At 42.2% G+C, this 20,824-nt stretch overlaps 1 protein-coding gene across 2 annotated transcripts in view; it reads right to left on the bottom strand.

The window, feature by feature from the left end:
- Window positions 1–20,824, bottom strand: part of GlyRS (glycine--tRNA ligase) — a 92,757-nt gene that overhangs the window by 9,765 nt on the left and 62,168 nt on the right. Inside the window, exons 9-12 of one of the 2 annotated variants that reach the window (XM_080272208.1) lie at window positions 19,033–19,125; window positions 18,503–18,769; window positions 14,216–14,450; window positions 8,880–9,063 (exon numbers count right to left, since the gene is read on the bottom strand). In XM_080272208.1, the coding sequence (XP_080128334.1) occupies window positions 8,880–9,063; window positions 14,216–14,450; window positions 18,503–18,769; window positions 19,033–19,125 (779 nt within the window). The remainder of the gene's footprint in view (window positions 1–8,879; window positions 9,064–14,215; window positions 14,451–18,502; window positions 18,770–19,032; window positions 19,126–20,824) is intronic. The other variant, XM_080272209.1, reaches the window with a different exon arrangement.

The raw sequence follows: 20,824 nt of genomic DNA, 5'->3' as shown, positions 1-20,824 counted from the left end.
CTTTTTCTGTGCCTGCCCTCCTCTCTTCCTATTTCTCCCATCTTTCCTGTCACTTCTTACTGCTTGTCTTTTCTTTACAGGTGGGTTTTACACAGAGTGACAGGCTAAATGGTTTCCTGTAAGCCAAGAAATCATTTACAACGCTGGGTGGTAACCATATAACCAAACTATACGTGCTCCCTAAGTGTCAACAAGTGGGTTGGTGGAAGGTTAGTGCCCCTCCCCGTAAAACAAATAACTCAAAGTCAAATGGCCACCCCTTATGGGATTATGGGGTCTGGCAATAGATATAGATAGATAGATATGACAGGGTGGATAGACAACAATTGTGGAAAGTATTAAGGATACAGTAAAACCTTGATATAAAGGACTTCAATAGACCGGAATTCGCTTTCATCGGACTCAAGGAGCTACCCAACTAAATTCCTATATATCGGAAAAGTCCGATAAAGCCAGAAGCAGTCTGGACTGCCTGATCACTTCAGCTATGTTCACCACAATATGGTAAATAAAAGACATGTTTATGAGTGTACAGTACAGTATTATTGTATATATTATACCATTTGATTAATGTAGTGAAGTTATAACACAGTACAGTACCACAATGGTTGTCAAACAGTTTAAAAACCGTTCATGCGATCCGGACTAATGTCTGATGTATCGGAAAAAGTCCATATTAGCAGGGAGAAGTCCGGATGTCACTTTTATTGAAATTTCGCATTTTTTGGAATGGTTTGGGTCCCAATTAGTCCGTTATAATAAGATCTTACTGTATATGAAGCAGATGTGAAGTTACTGAATGCCATGAGGAGAGTATATGAGGGTGCTACGGCTGCAGTGTGTGTGGATAGTAAACTGAGTGAATATTTCTATCTGAAGGTTGGACTGAAACAGGGATGTGTCATGTCTCCATGGTTGTTCAATCTGTATATGGATGGGGTTATAAAAGAGGTACAAGATAGGGCTGTGGATGTTTGGAGTGGCCCTAATTAGAGAGGGCAGTTTTTGGAAACCCCCTGTATCGTTGTTTGCAGATGATACTGTGTTGTTATGTGAAGATGAAGGGGAGCAGCATGGCTTGGTGGATGAGTCTGGGAGAGTGTATGAGAAATGGAATCAGATGGTGAATGCAGGGAAGAGTAAAGTTATGGTCTTCGAGAGAAGTGAAGTCAGTGAATGTACAGTGAGGTTGGATGAGGAGGAAATGGAAAATATGAGTGCGTTTAAGTACTTGGGTAGTGTGATGAGTAAGGATGGAAGTTTGGAGGATGAAGTGCACGAAAGGGTACAACAAGGAAGAAAGGTTACTGGTTCCTTGACAGCAGTGATAAGAAACAAGGAGGTAAGCATGGAAGTGAAAAAGTTATTACATGACAGTAATGTGATACCAACTCTAACACATGGATGTGAAGCTTGGACCTTGTTGGAAGGACACAAGTCAAGAGTGACAGCAGTGGAAATGAGTTATTTGAGAGGAGCATGTGGAATCACATGGAGAGAGACTAACAAATGAGGAAGTGAAGAAGCATTGTGGTGTGGATGTGGATGTGACAGGAAGCATTAGGAGAAACACACTGAGGTGGTTTGGCCCATGTGGAAAGGATGGAGAGTGAGAGACTGATGAGGAGTGTATGTGAGTGAGGTGGAGAGGGGGAGAGGGAGGAGGAGGCCAAGGATGAGATGGAGGGATGGAGTGGAGAGGTAAATGAGAGGGGGGGATGTGAGCTAGAAGGAGGACAATGAAATGACGAGGGACAGAGCAACATGGAGGCAATTTGTTTGTGGCCACCCCTTAAGTGATTAAGGCATCTGGCAATAGACAGACAGACAGACAGCATCAACTGGTATGGGGAAAAAAAAAAACTCTCTCCATCTTTGCGTAGCGCCATACGTAAGTTTGCATTGGTGTGGCGTAGTTAGCAGCGATGCACAGCCACTGAAGAGTTACCAAAGCCTGACCTGTGGCTTTCAATGCGACACTTCCCAGCCTGAGCTGTGGCTCACAATCCAAGGGTTAAGGGATGTAAGCTATGAAGAAAGAGTCCAAAAATTAAACCTACCAACATTACAGAAGAAAATGACAAGACATGATTACGTTATATACATGCATCACATGAAATGAGAAAATAGACATATATTAGTACATAACCTATGTGGAAGCAACATCAAAAGGACACTGCAAAAAACTGTCCAAAAAGAGATGTGATAAAGATGTAAGGAAATTCAGTTTCCCAAATAGAGCACTTGATCAGTGGAAAGGTCTTTCTCCAGACTCAAACTACTGAAGACAAAGATGCGCAGTCTGTTCAGTGAAGAGAGCTTGTCTAACCTCTTACTGTTGAAAAGGACATCAAAGCAACACAGTGAGGTTACTGACATATTCAAAGACATTGTCCACAGAATGCTTCTCCTATGAAATGTCATCCACATACAATGTTAAAATAATGAAGTTGTGTTGAAGTCACTGAGCCATTATTTTCTGTAGTCTATATACAGTGAAGTTTTTCCTTCAATTAAATTTACTTATCTTTGAGTTGACACTTTACTGATGTATGTATGTCTGATGTCAGTCATATATAGATAAATTTCTTAATTGAAATATTGTTGCACAGTCTGAATAAATTTGAAAGAATTTTAACTGCGTGTTGATTTAATTAGCAGCTACATGCATGCTCTTTTTAACTTTCAGCACCTGCCCCATGCTGGTCCTCTACATGGCCCTGTTGTCCTTTGGTTCCTTCTTCCTTGGAGGGAGGGAAAAAAAAGGGAGGGGGAGGAACCAATCTATGCACATGCTGAGCATGGGACACAAGATTCATGCACATGCTGTGCATGGGACACAAGGACACATCCCTGTCTTACTCCAGTACTTATTGGGAAGAAGTCAGATGTTCCTCCTCCACACCTGACAGCACTCTGTGTTTGAATTCATGCCAGTAGGATAATCCCAGCAAGGATCCCACGGATTCGCAGGAGGTCCCATCGTATCTCTCACTAAGTAAAATACCTTCTTGAGATCCACACAGGCTGCAAGCAGACCTTGTTGATACTCAAGACGGCATTCCACTACTACTCAAGGAGCTCGGATGAGGTCAACTGAATATTTCTTGGGTGTGAATCCACATTGCTCAGGCCTCTGAAACTTTTGAAAATGGTCTTGGATACGCATCAAGAGAATGTGAGGAAGAACTTTGCCTGACACAAGAGAGCATTGTAATACCACAGTAGTTACTAAAATCTCGCTGGTCTTTCCCTTTCCAGACAGGGGTGACCAAACCCCTTATCCAGTCAGAAAAAATGATACCAGTCCACCTAATGGCTTCCATGATTGCACGTAATGACCTGATCATGGCTTCACCCCAGCTTTGATCAGTTCTACCACGATGCCATAAACACCAGTTACTCTACCACTTTCCAACATATCCACTGCCTTCTTGATTTTCACTAGTGAAGGCACAATATCATCTGACTGGTGAAAGAGCACTCAACGGTTGTACACCAGCCAATGGACCCTCTCCACTGGGAGGTTCAGCATCATACAGCTGCTCAAAGTACTCTCCCCAATGAACCCTATACTCACTCACCCCCGACATAAGCCATCCATCTGCCATCAGAACTGGGGTAACCTGAGAGGTGGGTGTGGACTAGAGCTTCTTCAGGACTCAGAAGCAGGTCGAATGCCATTCACACGAAAACGGCCTTCCACCTCCTCAGCACTTTCCCTGACATACATCTCCTTATTTACTATCAGCAAAACTCATGCCTGTTGAGACAAGTCAATGCTGCTACTGATCCCTACGCACTCTAGCAGGATGGTTCTCCTCAGTTCTGGCCAGTGTCCCTGATAAGACAAAACTTCTCCTTGATCTTGGGCATTCTCCAGCACACAAATCAGCCACTGTCAGGGAAGCACATTTAACCCCTACACCGCGGGCTTGTTTACCAATGACTTGCGTGTCCCGCGGGGTTATTTGGGCTCCGACAGACTCTCAAAAAATATTTGCCAAAAATCAGTTATTAGTCCTTGAATAATAAAATTACATATGCTTATGGCACATACCTTCAGCTTTCTCCTGGAATGATTGTTGAGCCTTCGTCGGTTACCGTAGGACTTGTGGAGACCTCTGAAGTAGGGTAACGAAGTCTCCACTTTACACTTCCCGACAACCCGTAATATGATTACCACAGCCAGATACAAACACTATAAACACTATTCTACAATTTTCAAGTAGTTTGGGATCCATACTAAAAAAAAAAAACACTGTGAAAGCAATGGAAATTATGAGCGCGTCTGATCGTCGCACTTGCGCTAGTTCGCTCTAGGCACTCTGTCATTTATTATTCATAAAACCCCTCACACTTTATATTTCTATTACTATATAACACTTATATATATCTACAGTCTTTATCCATAAGTTTCCTTCAGTAGTATTAGTTTATTGTCACTACAGGGATTCAATTTCTTGCAGTAAAATACGTAGCATTCACTTTCTCGTCCTGTATACTAGCATTGAGAGTGAATGTCACTTTCATCTTCACTCTCATAACTCAGCATTCAGACATGCTAGAGTGAAACTTACACTTTCATTACTCCTAGGGTATATACTCGTATTCTTATAATACTACTCATTTACATTTCTGTTTACGTTCTCTATTTTATTTACGTTATTTACATTTCTATTTTATTTACACTGTGTTATGCACTGTCACTTGAAGTAACTTATAAAACTATTTTCCATTGTTCACGTATATTTACATTCATTACTTTCACTTGCTGTTTACACATTATTTACAATTCCACTTGCACTGTTTTACTCAATAGAAAGATCGTAGTCACTCTTTTATCAATTGAGAGCCCTTTACCTCTTTCCACACGAGGTTTAGTAGGGGGTAAAGGTCACGGGGCCCTTTGCATGGGGGTGAAAAAGTCCTTGAAGTCAGCAAGAAGAAACATACGTACCCCCACTTCGGAAGATGAGAGTAAACTGATAATGGAGGGCTGGGGTAGAGGCCTACTTAGGGGATATTCAGTGCTACCAATGTTAGCTCTTGAAACAGCTATGTCTAGCACTGAAATGATTGGCAGGAAATCTAGACAATACATTATAAATTAGGTAGTTCCAGGTGAATGTAAATATCACTTAGGCTTCTCCCTTCCCTCCTTACATGTATATTTATCACGAAAATAGATTATATAGCATATTTCAAGGGGAAAAACACAGCGAAAATTAGCGAACGAGTGCATGTGAGGTGTTGTCAGGTGATAATTAGCCAATTCCAGGTGTATGGCACTCTCACTTACCTTATTTCTTTCTTGTATATATTATTTGGTATAAGAATAGGACATAGGGCTTATTTCAATGGATGAAATCAGTGAAAAATTCCAGGGAAGATTTACTTAGCGTAGCACGGCCGGGCAGGCGAGAGGATAGGGTAATGGAGGGGGGGTAGGGAGGGGAGTCAAGAACGGGGAGAAATGGCTAAATTGTCAACAATGGATGGGAGTACAGATGAGATTAGGAGTGCTAACTAGTGTTGGACATTGGCAGTACTGATAGATGATACAAGCCTCCACTTGACTTGGAAGCCCGGGTGAAATCAAAATAACGCAGAATCACAAAAGCGACGCCCCGCGGTATGATCTCTTGCTCCCAAGCATCACGAAAGTGACGCCCCGCGGTTAAGGGGTTAAAGGTATCCCATTGCTCAACAGGGTCCTCGACAGCAGTGAGTACTTCAAGTCAATTTGAGACTGCCACTGCATACTCCTGCTTTCCAGAGTTTCTCAAGCTGGAAATGTTTTTGGTAGCATCTTGAGCTTCTCTGTTTTGGTTTGTACCCTTAGCATGTCAACAAGTTTGTGATCAGTATCAAAGAACTCTGCACTCCTGAAAACCCTGCATCCCTCAGTATTGGAATACCAAGTCCAGCAGTGAAAATCTGGCCACTGGAACCAGGACCCAGCAATTCTTCGTTTACATGACTGTGAAGTCCAAAAGGTAAGTCCTAATGGAATTCCTGGTTTCAAACCCATTGGGATTTACATGTTCTTTGAAGCCTTGCCTGTCAATGCTGGTAACTGCACTGAAGTCACACATGACCAAGACTGTATTCCACGAGGGGTACCATTCTGCAAGTGAGTAAAGTTTAACAAAGAAAAGTATCTTCTCTATCAGTCATCTCAGTTGGAGCATACATGGCAATAAGTAAGATGAAACCCAAGGAGTGCTTCAACCTCAGCAGCATTACATGTCCATCAACCAGAGCAACCTTGTCGACACAAGAGACAAAGTGAGCAGCAATTGCCACAGCAACGCCTTTGATCTGGGCACCATCATCACAGCTAGACTAGTAGTATGCATAACCATCGCTACTGATCTTCCAATGCCTGGGCCACCTCACTTCAGACAATGCAGCAACGCAAACCCCAAATCACCCCAACTCTCATGACAACACAGGCAGTCGATCATCCTTCGAAAGGTTTAAAACATTCCTAGCCCCCACTTACAGCCCCTTCCAAAGGTTAAAACCGTGCATGGTTCTACGGGTTTGCATGTCCTCTGCCTCCCCCAGCCCCCCATCATCCAGCTGCTAGGATCCTGCATGCATCACCCAGCACCCATCATAATTGGTGCCAGAATGACAGGGCCTCAAAAGCCCTCTCAGGCTGGCACCTGAGAAGAGACCCCCTAGGCAAAACTGGGTCGAAGTTGGGCAACCAACACTGACCTTGATCCTTCTTACTCAAGTCACATAAGGCGTAAGTTTTTCCACGGAGTGGACCCAGACCCCACCCAAACCTCCCAAGTCAGGGTAGGACTCACCACTAGCCTGTGGATAAGGGTGCAGGATCCATGATAAGGGCTATCCAGATTTGATTCAGAGTTTTCCTTCTAGGTGGACTGCCAACCAAATCGAATGAGCGCCACTCACGTTGCTTGATGGCTGCTGGCTAAATAGCACATCCACCCTTTTGACGTCTTTTTTTTTTTTTATTTATTTATTTATTTATTTATTTTTTTTAAGTTCTGGGAGATGTCTAATCACCCTCCTCACTGACCTAGGGCCAGTGTAGTTGCTGGATTAGTCGCCAACAATTCAGCCATGAAACAAGTAGTACTGGAATACACGTTGCCAGTAGCAGAACAGTGTTTGACCTGACCAGCTTCTGGACGATGCATCATCATCCAGACCTCCTTTCCCACCCTAGGGAAGGGTGAGGAGTAGCAATATCCAGACAAGCCAAATTTGCCCAATCCAATGGGCCATGCTTCCATTCACACATCATTCAAGCTCCTGGAATCCTGGCTCTATCTGATCAGCCAAAAACATTCACCACATTCTGTAGCTTCACATAAATGTATCTGACAGTCAATCCACACAATGTCACATTAAAATGGGGTGCCAAATCCCTGATCATGCACTTCTCCTCACAATATTCATCCAGCCAACTCAATCTCTTGTCAGTCCTCTAGCCTCACTGACCTGCAAACCTCTCTTCCTCACACACTCATCCACCATATCTCTCCACCTTCTCCTTTGCCTACCTCACCTCCTCCCTCCTTCAAATTCACTCAGATATACCTTTTTCACCAATCTATTGTTATCCATTCTCTCCACATGACCATACCACCTCGGTACACTCTCTTCGATTCTGGTGTCCACAGACTTCCTCACTCCACATCTTTCACAAATCACATTGTTTCATATCCAATCCACTCTCTATACTCCACATTCATTCCTCAGCAGTCCCATCTCCACTGCTCTCACTCATGACTTTTCATTTTCATGCCACATCATAGTCTCACATCCATATGTTAAAGCTGGCACTAACACTCCTTCATGTAAACCTCACACAGCTGCAACAGTCAAGCCTCTGTTTCTTATCAAGGCCTTCATAGCACCAGCTACCTTCCTTCCTTGTGTCACTCCACTCTCCACTTCTTTTGCACATTTTCCTCTCTTTTCTAACACTGTACAAAAAGTATTAGAACTCTCACCAATTCCAGTCTTTCTCCATTCACTGTAACATTGCACTGAGAGTCATCTTCTCTCTAAATAACCATCACTTTACTCTTATCAGAATTTACTCTCAAGGCACGACACTCACAGACATCAGCAAAACTCTGCACTGGTCTACCAAGTTTATGTCCGGTACTTGCAAGTAGTACTGTATTATCAGCATACAACAAATCTGAGATATTTCATCCATCACCATTCATTACCAATGCCATCCCCTTCTCCATTAATTGTGTTTTTACTTCTCTCATCACCCCATCCATATATATATATTGAACAACCATGGGGACATCACACAAACTTGTCGCACGCCCACAGCAATCACGAACCATTCAATTAGATGCCCATTAACCCTCACACAAACTTCACTACCATCATAAAAATTCTCTATCAGAAGCAATAGGCAATTATTAATATGTAGCCCTATTCCAGTGCACACCAAAACATATACATGTACCAGGTACTTATATTATCAACCTACTCCTACTGCTCACTAGTAACTGGGATACAACTGAGTCAGAAACAAGAAAAGATACCAACAGTGTAAAATTCAAAGCCACAAATTCCAAATATATTTGTTCCCACCAATGACTCTAACTCCTCCATGATCTTTGGCTCAATAGATAATTAGCATCAGAAATCACCCCAGGTGCAGTGAAAATATGAAGTTGACAGACACAAGACATACCTACCAAATTCATCTGTCCATCATCAGTTGTTTTATTTCCCCACCATGAGCACAGGAGACCAGTGCTATGCTAAACAGTTCAGAAATTTTATGTGATGGTAACCAGTTACTGTCGTGAATGGTACCAGTATGTGAGCAACAAATCCCAACCAGCCCTTGCACTACAACTTACCCACTCTCAGTCAACGTTTTGTCCATCTTCTCTGCTTCTTCTGAAGACAGGGCTGCCAATGCTTCTTGTACAGCCTTGGCATCTTTCTTGAAGGTCTTGCCAATGGCTCCCTTGTCTGTTACTGCCACCATACCGTCCACCAACTCTGGTTCCTTCAATGGGCGCTCCACACACAGCTTGACACCTGACATTGTACCATAACTTGATTTATTAGCCTCAGAGGAGAAAGTAACTGTAAAATATGCATACACAAGTGAAATCTGAATTAAACTGCAGCTGTCTACCTATCTATTGCCAGACGCCTTCATCCCGTAAGGGGTGGCGACAAACAAATCGCCTCCATGTCGCCCTGTCCCTCGCCATTTCACTGCCCTGCTCCTAGCTCAGACCCCCCTCTCTCATATACCTCTCCACTTCATCCCTTCATCTCATCCTTGGCCTCTCCCTCCCTCCCCCCCTCCATCTCACTCACATACACTCTCCTCATCAGTCTCTCACTCTCCATCCTCTCCATACAGCCAAACCACCTCAGTGTGTTTCTCCTAACGCTTCCTATCACATCCACATCCACACCACAATGCTCCTGCACTTCCTCGTTTGTCAGTCTCTCTCTCCATGTGACTCCACAGGCTCCTCTCAGATAACTCATTTCCGCTGCTCTCACTCTTGACTTCTGTCCCTCCAACAAGGTCCAAGCTTCACTTCCATCAATACAGTCTTCCATCTGTTACACATCTTCTCATCCTGTCATCCACACATACATAATCAATCATTGCCTTCCATCCATTCAGTTCACCACCCACCCTTCTCATCACTCGCCATGTATACCTATAGATCATTTTGTGCCTGAAGAGGGTATTGGCTATCACCAACCCCCTCCTGGCACAAATGTCCATTAAAGCACTACCATTCTCATCCATCTCTGGAAGCACACCCCACTCACCAACTACTCCATCCACCTTCACATTCCCTACTTTTCCATTCATATCTCCAGTCAAAAACACTTTCTCATCCCTTTCGAACTTTTCCATGCATGCTTCCACATTTGTCTAGAACTCTTCTCTCACTCTGCTTGCACGATCTTGCGTTCGCGAATAGATGCACACAATCGCCCACATTTATAGTCCAATTTTCAATCTTACCCACACAATCCTTGAGCCAACTAATCCATACTCTCTCATATTCTCCTTCCATATGTTACTCAGAACATTACACACTCCTTTTCTTGTCCTCTCATTCTCACCTACTCCCATGCATATACCCCATCCATACTTCCATTCTCTCACACTCTCACCTTTCCATTTAGTTTCAGTTAATCCACATACATCCACTTTCGCACCTTCAAGCACCTGGACAATCTCACTTTCTTTCACTTCATCATTTACGCCTCTTACATTCCAAGTAGCTCTCCGCACCATGTCCTTTGTTCAGTCCTTAGTCGTCACCTTTTGGTCAGTCCTGGTCCAAGGTTCTTGTTTGTATTTTTAGTTAGTTGTTTTCCGGGGAGGGGCACTAACCCTCCGCCAACCCAGCTGTTGGTTAGTTATAAGGTTACCACCCAGCACCGTAAATGCTTTCCTGGTCTACAGGAAATCACTAAGCTTGCCACTCAATGTAGAGTTACCCTAAAAACAGCAACACTGCACTAAGTGGATGGATGATGTATGCTCCCATGTATGTTTATAGTAATCCGAGTGAAAACACCATACTTCCATGCAGTACAAGCAGCTTACTGTTGATGTGATATAATTTGCAACAAATTAAGTTCATAATAACAGCAAAACAACCAATTATTAACTGCAAACCTCATGTCCAGCCCTCATAAGCTGCACTGGTGTCTGGTTAATAAGAACTGTACCCCAGTATTACCATTATCCCTAGCCAAATTCCCACATTACAAGGCGATGGACAGGATGCAGAAACAGACACCTTAATATACAAGAGTATGGGAAGTTATGAACTGAATGCCTCGTTCTATGACGAACCCCTATGCAATGAATTGCTTATACAATGAAAAAGTTAGGATTTTTTTTCAACGAACTACAGCATTTTCACTTATATGATCACTGTGATCTTGTACAAATCCTCACTGGTCAATGTACAATCACTATTTCCAATTGTAAAATCACCAACATTCAAGTTTACAATCAATGTTTGTTCCAAGATATCCTTTGAACTCGCTGACTCAAACAATCCTCCCCATAGGCCCCTTGAAACATCTGAAAAGTCTCCGTAAAAGTTTATCCCAGTCTGAAACAGAATTTCAAGCAAACACACTGCTCTTCCACATCCTTCATTGTTCAACTTGAAACAAATTGCCAAGTGCATTAAACACATGTTTACTTACATGCATGTACCGCAATGACTAAATGACACGGTTTGATGCGGCTAGTGTTAGACTAAAGCTCATAGTCTCCACTACACAGCACTCCCATCGCGATCACACTAAGCCGGCAAGTTGGTGCACCATTTAAAAAGTTTGGTTTCTTTTTGGACAGACCTCGCAGAGTGTGACCTTATGGATAAGGGACTGAAGAGGGAGGCTGACAGATATCAAGCAGCATGAACAGCCACCATTAGGTGGCCAAGGATGACACGTTAGTATGTTGGAATCTTTACAAACAATACGAAATCCACACTGCAAAACAAGGGTGAACTATATTCACAAATAACTCAATTTATCAAACTTCTTGCATATTCCATGGGTGAAAAGATACAATCATTCACACACAAGTTCCCTCTCCTATGTCATTTTGCCAGCAAGTATGAAGTAGGACCATTCCTCTGATTACAGAGTCTAAAAAGGTGAAAGAGGAACATCCCAAACTATGTAAACAGTAGCAGCTGAATGGTTAACATCGGCCTTGGTGGTATAGTACTACTATGGGAGTGACATGGGGCCCAGGCCCAACAGTTGGCGCTGCACAACATTCTTATGCAAGGAACTCAGTCATACAATCATATTTAATAACAACACCAACTCAGTAGTCAAAGACCAAGCTAAGACTTCTGTTCATTTATACAGCATACCCTATACACAGCTCATCCTCTTGAGGGGTATGCCTCCTGTCTCCCTGTACCCTGTCATGTGGAAGGACCCTGTTCCAACCCTGGCGAGGTGCTGTCCACCACAGGAGGGCAGCTGGTTGCTTATGGTTAATAGGTTTACTTGGCCAGATAGACCAGGGTAGGGCAACATCAACAACAACAACCAGAAAATTAATAAAGTGGAAAATCATGCTACAGTGTGAAAGAGTTAAGAATGAGATTAATCAGATTTGCCCATGCAGTGCTCAGAATATCCTGATTAGCTTCACTGAACGGTAAGATTTTGCATAATTCTTACCTCTTCACTCTGCTAACTCAGTCATAAAAATGAATGGTTCGACAGAAACAAAAGGTACATCCATCTACTGGGGCCATACATTTTATGTAAACACATTTCTGGTCTAAGATGCATACATTTCCTTAATCCACACCTTTTGCAATTTCACTAATTCTTATCCCATACAATATATATTAACTCATTTAATCTTCCCAACAGCCCACTTCCAATGCTCACTCTCACTTCTCTCAGGCCATACGAATGCTTTACACCCATATATCATATATGTACTATCCTAATAATATAGGAGACTTTGTGTCCATTTCTGCTAAATATCAAAGCCCTCTAAACACCACCTACTTTTTGTTCTGGTATATCTATTTTCCCCCTTTTATTTTTATTTCCTCTTTTTTTTTTTTTTTTTTTAATCACTGCATCAAAGCTTTCAATACAATACTCTATAAATCAATTTTTTTCTCCACTTCCATAACTGAATCCTCTAACATACAGTACCCCCACATCCAAGACAGGTTTGTCCAAGACGTTTCACGTCCAAGACGGAAATCATAAATAATAATCCAAAATATTGCTATAATACCGTTGCATATGTCCAATACGGAACCAACAGTTCATAACAGTCCAAATCCGAGGAGAATACAGCTATGACAGTCTCACCCAGTCCAACACAGTTCCCACGCCCGGGAGAGTGACGTGCTTGAGATGATGTCCAATAAAATATGGCTTCTGGTCACGTGATCAGCAAGCAAGGCCTGCATTTGTCTCTCTCGCCAGCGGATTGTGGACACACCGCATGTTGCACTCAACATTTGCTCCTAGGTTATTGCCTCTCCTTACATAACCATGCCTAGGAAATCATCTGCTAACCCCTTGAAGCACCACCATCTACCTCATGATACTAAGCTGGAGATAATTGAGCAACTAAGCCAGAGATAACAGGCTCAGAAACACACACTTTTAAGGTGAGGAAATTTGTTTTGGTGCCAAAACAGGCCTAGGTTGATGTTTCTAGGGATTTTGTGACAGTATTAATTTCTTCCATAAGGTCTTGTGTTGGTCCAAGACATTTTTCGTCCTAGACGGGTCCCTTAGGCAACAGTATTACCATCTTGGATGCAAGGGTACTGTACTTGTACAATTATTCTTGCTCCTAACATTGAGAGGGCTCTCCATCTAAGATAAAGAGTCCTTGTATGTGGTATATGTTAGGAGTACAATGGTATATGGCAGTGAGACCTGGGCAGCAAAGGAAGAAGATACTGTATGTGTAGGCTCAAATATACAGAAATAACAGTGATTAAATGGATGTGTAGTGCATCCTTCAACGCAAGACATGACGGGGCTAGGATTGTGATGGAGCAGTTGAGAGGAAGGATAGGCTTTAATGTACTAATGGTTTAGGCATGTTGAGAGGATGGAAGACAAGTGGGTGTAGAAGGTGGGAGGTGTGAATGTCAAGTGTACGGTTATGAGAGTTAGACCAAAAAAGACCTAGGATGAGGTCATTGTGTGTGATATCAAGGATTATGGATTAGCTGCTAGAGATCAAGCAGTGTGGAGAGCCGCCATTAGGCAACTAGGGTCAAGGCATGCAACCACGTACGGTTATGAGATGTAGACCAAAAAATACCTACAGTAGGACGAGGTCATTGAGTGTGACATCAAGGATAATGGATTAGCTGCTAGAGATCAAGCAGTGTGGAGAGCCACCATTAGGCAACTAGAGTCAAGGCATGCTACCATGCAGGAGTGATTATAAACAATACAATCGTAGCTCCATTCAACTTTATTCATAGAAAGACTTACTAAACAGGTGCTGGAGAAGGATGCCTTCAAGCAGTGGCACCACTATAACTTGGATGGCTGACTAAAGGATTATATGTAGCCTACAATAACCCCTCCAATATATGTCTTTCCCAACTGAAGGATATATAAAAACACATAATTGAGCTGAAGGTGTTCGGAAAAAAAACCTGCACATACTTTAACTTACTTGATCCCTTGGTGTGCTGACTAAGATCATATGCACTGCGGTCAGCACATCCAACACACTCTATCCATCCATATGAGGTGAGGCACTCAGCATCCCAACAGTCACAGGCATAGTGAGCCATTTCATTGCTGAGATGCTGCCGGAACCTCAACTTCTTAGGGTTGATCCCTATCTTCAGGAGATAGTGCTGGATGCGAGCCATGTAGTAACCCAAAGTCTCATTAGCCACCAGACCCTGCAAAGGTGAAATACCACTGAAAATCCAACCTTACCACTCATATATACACAGTACCAACTATATAAGATATCTTCCTCAAACATTTAATTTTCACTATCTTTTCACTTCTGAAGGCTACAACATGCTTGCAAGCATTAGCCTTGGTCACCAAATGGCGGCTCTCCATGCTGCTTGATCTCTGGCAGCTTCTCTATTTAGTCCCTTAACCCTGGGGTCACATTCAATGACCTTGTCCCAGGTCTTATTTGGTCTACCTCTCACTACCCAACCCCCAGCATTAACACTTCTCACTTTCTGCACCCAATTATCATCCCCAATCCTCTCTACATGCCCAAACGATCTCAATCAATCTCCTTCTCCTCATCAGAACAACAATACTCACCAGTTCCATCTTACCTCTCAACTCTTTCATCATAAACCTAGCCCCCCCAGGCCTTGCACCCAAGGACACACTGCACATCCGCCTAATCACTGCCATTTCTGAACATCTGAGTCTGCGAATATCCTCTTCCTTTAATGCCCAGGTCTCACTACCATACAGCAATACATTCCCAACACATGCTGCATACAAAGATCCTTTAGCATGGAAGGAAAGCCCTCTCAGTTTTGGGAGAGGCAACAGCTCCTTGAACTTCTTTCAATCACATCTCACTCTACCCACAGAGGTAGCACCTGCCCCACCTCCAGCACATAACATGTCTCCCAAACAACAAAACTTCCAAACACTCCTGAGACTCACCAGCAAGTTCATCTTTTTTTGCCTGGCAATATCCGCGTGCTCTCCCTGACAAATCGCACACATGAAATCAGCATTATTTAGCTGTCTACCTCTAATATCACATCTCTTATGCTCCCACTTACCACAAACATGGCACAAGATGGAACTGCTTCCCATGTCCTTGTGACACATCGCACATGGCCACTCTCCCCCTTCCTTGAGAGTACTGCCCCCTGCCCTAGACACCATTACTTTTTGTTTTATCTGCATTTGCTCTAAGCCCTTGTGTCCCATACCATCTCTCCACTTCCTAAATCTTTCCTCCATCCCCTTTTCATTCTCTGCAATCAACACCAAATGATCAGCATACATCTCCCATGGGAGTCCATTTCTGAAGTCAAGTAAGAGGGCTTCAAGTACCATGATAAACAACAAGGAGCTCAAGCCTGACCCGTGATGTACACCAACATTCACAGAAAACTCATCACTGAAATCTCCATTCACCCTTACCTGGGTGTGAGCACCCACATACATGGCCATAATGACCCTAACCAGTCACTCCTCAATCCCAGGCTTTTTCATTGCCCACCTCACCACCTCTCTAGGGACTCCGTCAATGGCAAATTCTCATCCCTTTTCTGTCCAACTCTCTAATGCAAGAGTTAACCATTACTCCCAGTCCTTCATTTATGCAACAGATCAACTCTGGAACTGTCTCCCTCTGTCCATATTTCCTGCTAACTATGATCTACAGTCTTTCAAATGCGTGTGTCCAGGCATCTCGAAATGATCGGATCTTGAATTTGGCTCTTTCTTGTACAGTATTTTGTTTTTGTCTTGGAAGGAACAGTTACTGCAGGCTCGTGGCCTCTGGTTCCTTCTTCCTAGCATTATATATATATATATATATATATATATAAAAAAAAAAGTGCTGCACCTCCACCAGATGGGTGGCAGTAGGACTTGGAACACTTATTACAGAATGTGTCACGAGAAAAGCACTGTGAACGATGTTAATATCTGATTCACACAACCAAGTTTCAGTCAAACACAAAAATATCAAGCACATGTTAATTTAAGAGATTACTCTTAAAATCTCATTTTAAATTAAATGAATGTTTAGAAGAACGAGTTTTAACCGACTTGAGGGGATGTCATTTCTTTTAACGCTTTCACACAGGGTGGCACATCAACGTGCCACTAAGCAAACGTCTGTAGCCACTGGATGGCACATATACATGTTCTGGACCCGATATTATGCGAGCCAGTACTGGGGACCCAAAAGTGGTTCAGTATCAAGAGGTGGCATGACTGAGGTGTTGCCATCAAGGAAGGACTATTTTACTGTCTATTACAGAACAGTATTTTTGTCATGTAACATATGTACATCAAGATGTGTGGCATGAGACGTTTTGCTGCCGTGGCAGACTACAGGTATACCCCAGTTTAATGATGCAATTGGTTAGGTAAAAACCCATCGTTAGGCGGGGTATTGTATACTGGGGTAGTTTTAACATGTAAAGTAATGGGATGCATTTTTGAGCCATGGGTTTCCCCCCCAAGCCAAGTCCTAAACCCAACCAAATGTGCCCAAAAACAAGTTTAAAGCCAATCTAAATGGCCTAACTGCTGTAAAATAAGCTAACCTAGGTCTAACACCTGTAAGTAACTCATTACAACCAACAAATAAAATCTGAAAAATGTCAAATATTCTGGAAAAAATCAAATTTAGTAAACTGTACTCCAAAATGACAATGTTCACCCCACCTATGACTAAAACACATTAATCTATGTCTAAAAACTGTTTATAAATCAACCTAAACACACAATATTAGTCTAATGTATCATCAAAATTGGTAAAAAAAAAAAAATCAAAACCCATTGTTAAACTGGGGTTTAGCCATAGTTAGGCCGGGTATGGTGGTATTTCTACCCCCATCATTAAGCCTGGGTATCGCATCTAGGGATACTGTATATTGGGATATTACTGTACTTGGATCTGATGGAAGCAATTTCTGATGACTCACATTATGTTGTCAGATGAAAGAGAAATTGAAAATAAAGGTGTTATTATAAAAGAAAAACAAAAGAACAGCTTTATGTTTACCATTATACCGAATGGCATACATCTGGCAGTGGAGGAGCTCCAACCTCGCAGGTTTTGACTGCTCACCACACAGGTAATTATTATAATTATTATTATTTTTTTTTTTTACATTATATTAAACATAATTTTACTCAAGAAATTAGGGCCCATTTTTTGGTGTGGAATATTTTATCAAAACAATTCTCTTTCTATATCTCAAAACCCTTGTGTGTGGGACATTTCCCCCCCCCCCCCCCCAAAAAAAAAAAAAAAAAAAAAAAAAAAAAAAAAAGTGAAAAAGTTAAGTGGACAAAGTTGGTGTTTTCAGTTAATCTATTCCTGTGAGAAATCATATGTGCACATACTCTACAAGATGCAAAATGAGCCATTGATTAAGAATCAACATAAAACAAGGGCTCGCAATACTGCAGTGCTCAATGAGAGTGATGCTACCTATACACAGAGTACCTTGGTTTGAAAGTATTAAGTTCTCAAACAGGGTTCAATGCAATAAAAATGGTTTCTTTATTTTGAGTATGCATATAGCAATCAGTCATCTTGGAGAGTTACGTGCAGTAGCACTGTTACATCTTTAAAACTATCTGAAAGTCTGTTTATTCAGCAAAAGGATCTTTACTGTTTTGAATAAAAGAGATAACAATTCAGTTGTTTTCTATACAGAGCAGTACTAGTAGCTGTAAACCCAGGCTCATCTGAACATGAACCCAGTGAACAGCAGGACGGAGGTGCCCTTCCTCTATAGTTCGCTATCCTCCTTTCATGAGACTGGGTGGGAGTTGAGGGATATTTATATAACACTGCAGTAGAGCAGCTCAGTCATACTGGAGACACCACATAAAGACATCCCTCTCCATCGTCTTTATGGGGAGTAATGTGCACTAAGAATGTTAATGTCATATTAGGTTGCAAACAAGGATATGCCTGTAGAGGTTGATTATATTGCCTTCTGACTGATTATGTAAACCATACTAATAAAAGTAATGCAAGTTAAGCATTGCAAAGATGCTGTGGAAATCACTATACCAATCTGAAAAAAAATAAATAAATAAAAATCACTACACTTCTGAAACATGGTGTCTAAAAATTCGCAATGCCATCAATCCCACTGTAAACAGAGAAGCAGTACAACCTGTAAGGTATCTACACAGTATAAGTACATTATCCAGTTACTTCTTAAATAAACTGTCATGCAGCAAAGTAAATACCAATACAGCAGTCAGGCACCTTCTGTCTTTCCCCTGTGATATGTTCCAGTTGTCTCTTATTTCCTGGGAAGCTTAATCTCTCAGCTGCATCAAAACTGGCAATGTGTTGGTACCAACGTGAAGCATGCAGCAGGTGGGGTGGTGGTGGTCGAGCGAAGGCTTCCCATACTGTAAGGTCAGTCTGGGAGGGGGTGTGGCCCTGGATGTAGCTGCGATTCCTCAGGAAGTAATCCAGAGCCCCAACTTCCGATGGGGTGGAGAGCAGACCCAAAGCACTCAGCCCACACTACCACCACAAGCCACGGAAAAGATACACTCAGCCCTTCCTTCATAATAGCTTAGTTAAACTAATAACCTATTAAGCATCACTGGTAAAATTAAAAGCTTCCTTACAGGAAATGTTGAAAACAGGTCTAACCTCAGACTTGGATAATATATATACTGTACAGTGCATCATACCTTTACATCCAGCCAGTATTATTTGGAGTTACTGGACTCTGGAATAAAGACCCTTTATTCATTACCAACAACAAAACAACATAAACTAACCCCATATACAGCTTCTCCAATGGTGATTTTCTTTGCAGGCTCTCCATCCATCTGAGCACATGCTGAGTACAAGGTCATCTCTGTATCCGCAACCTTAAAAAGGAAAAAGACAAGTAAGGTGGATGAATTCCAGTATGCAGCTAAATAAAAAATAATCAACACTTCAGTACAAATCATAATACAGTAAACTTTCAATTATCCATCATCACAATATCTGACCCAACAAAATATCCGATGCAGCTATCTTACTTCTATTAACCCGCCGCATGCCACTGCCATTTTAAAACGGTCCGAGATAATTCCGCGGCCAGAGCCAGTGCCATTTTAAAACGGTTTAAAATAAAAAACTTCACTGTGACCGCATTTTTCAAGATTTGCGGGTAAAAATTGGCAGGCATGTAAGGTAACTGTTCCTCTACCATCTCCCAGGCTGTCAAGGCCATACACTTGCTTGCTCCCCCCCTCATGCTCACTCTGCCTGTGTGCCTCACCCAGTGCCATACATAATGAAGCTATTTTGTAAATATTTTCATGTAACTGTAAGTTGTAAATATTTTCTTGTAAGTCTGAGGACTATATAGTGATGTCAAGTTGTAAATACCTTCTTGTAAGTGCCAGGACTGTACGTAATGAAGTCAGGTTGTACCTATCTTCAAGTAAGTGTAAGATAATGCATTCACAGTGAGAAAGACATGCAAATTGTGATAGATGCTGAAGTAATAAGTAATCAGAAAAGTGTACTGAACATTGCTATACCTTCCTAGCATAAATACCTGAGTATACCTTACATAGAAAACGGCTCTCTCACGTACGTGGCGAGCGTGAGAGAGCGGCTATACTTGAACCCGAGTATGCGGGACTCAATAAAACCAATTTCCGAACCTCGGTGAGCATTTTAATGGCGAAATTCGTTGTTTCCACATCAAAATCTATCATTTTAGCACCAAAAAAAAAAAAAAAAAAAAAAGTTGAAAAATGGTCGGCACTGGGGTGACCCATAGGGCTAAAAATAGCCGGCATGCAGCAGGTTAAAGCAATATCCGGCGATGTTTATGCAACAGCTGGCCCTGAAATAGGACATAACCGACAGTCCAATGCAACATCCAGCACTGAGGGGTCTCAACTGGCATGTAAATGGTACCCAACCGACACCACGGAGAAATCCCAAAACTCTGTTGCCAATAAAAATCCCAACTCCGTGCCAGCCAATCAGAATCCGTCATGGGCGTGACTTATCTGGAGCGCCAAGAATACAGCCATGCTTTCATTCTTGCCCTTGGATGTCTTAGAGTCAAGACATGCCTACGCGCTCTCGCTCTCCTAATCATGCAGTCACAAAACCATGGTGCTTTGACTAACTCTGTGGCGTCCTATGTTCAAGCTACTGTACCGTATTGTACTGCAATGCTAATGGCTTGTCAGTGCTCATGTCCTAGTGCTCTACTGTTAATGTTAAACTACCCCTGTGCTGTATTGTGTACTGTACTGTATATGAGAGCAAACCCTCCAGTGCTGTTTCACTCCATTGATGCCAACACTTGGTGAGTACATACAATAGTACACTATGTACAGCACAGTATTACTGTACTGTATCATTACTGTATTGTTTTTATTTGCTTGGTTTTCATCTTTTACTCACAAACTAGACAGAGAAGGACTGTGGAAGGTTCTGCGAATGTACGGTGTAGGTGATAAATGATACATGCTGTCAAGAGTTTTTATGATGGTAGCGAGGCATGTGTAAGGGTAAATGGGCACCTAAGTGAATAGTTCAAGATCAATGCAGGTGTGA

This window comes from Coenobita brevimanus, chromosome 50 (genome assembly GCF_032717465.1).
Source record: "Coenobita brevimanus isolate Jiangsu-jjx chromosome 50, ASM3271746v2, whole genome shotgun sequence".
NCBI classification, from domain to species: domain Eukaryota; kingdom Metazoa; phylum Arthropoda; class Malacostraca; order Decapoda; family Coenobitidae; genus Coenobita; species Coenobita brevimanus.
The sequence above is the reverse complement of the archived record's forward strand: the minus strand, read 5'-3'. Positions and strand labels throughout refer to the sequence as shown.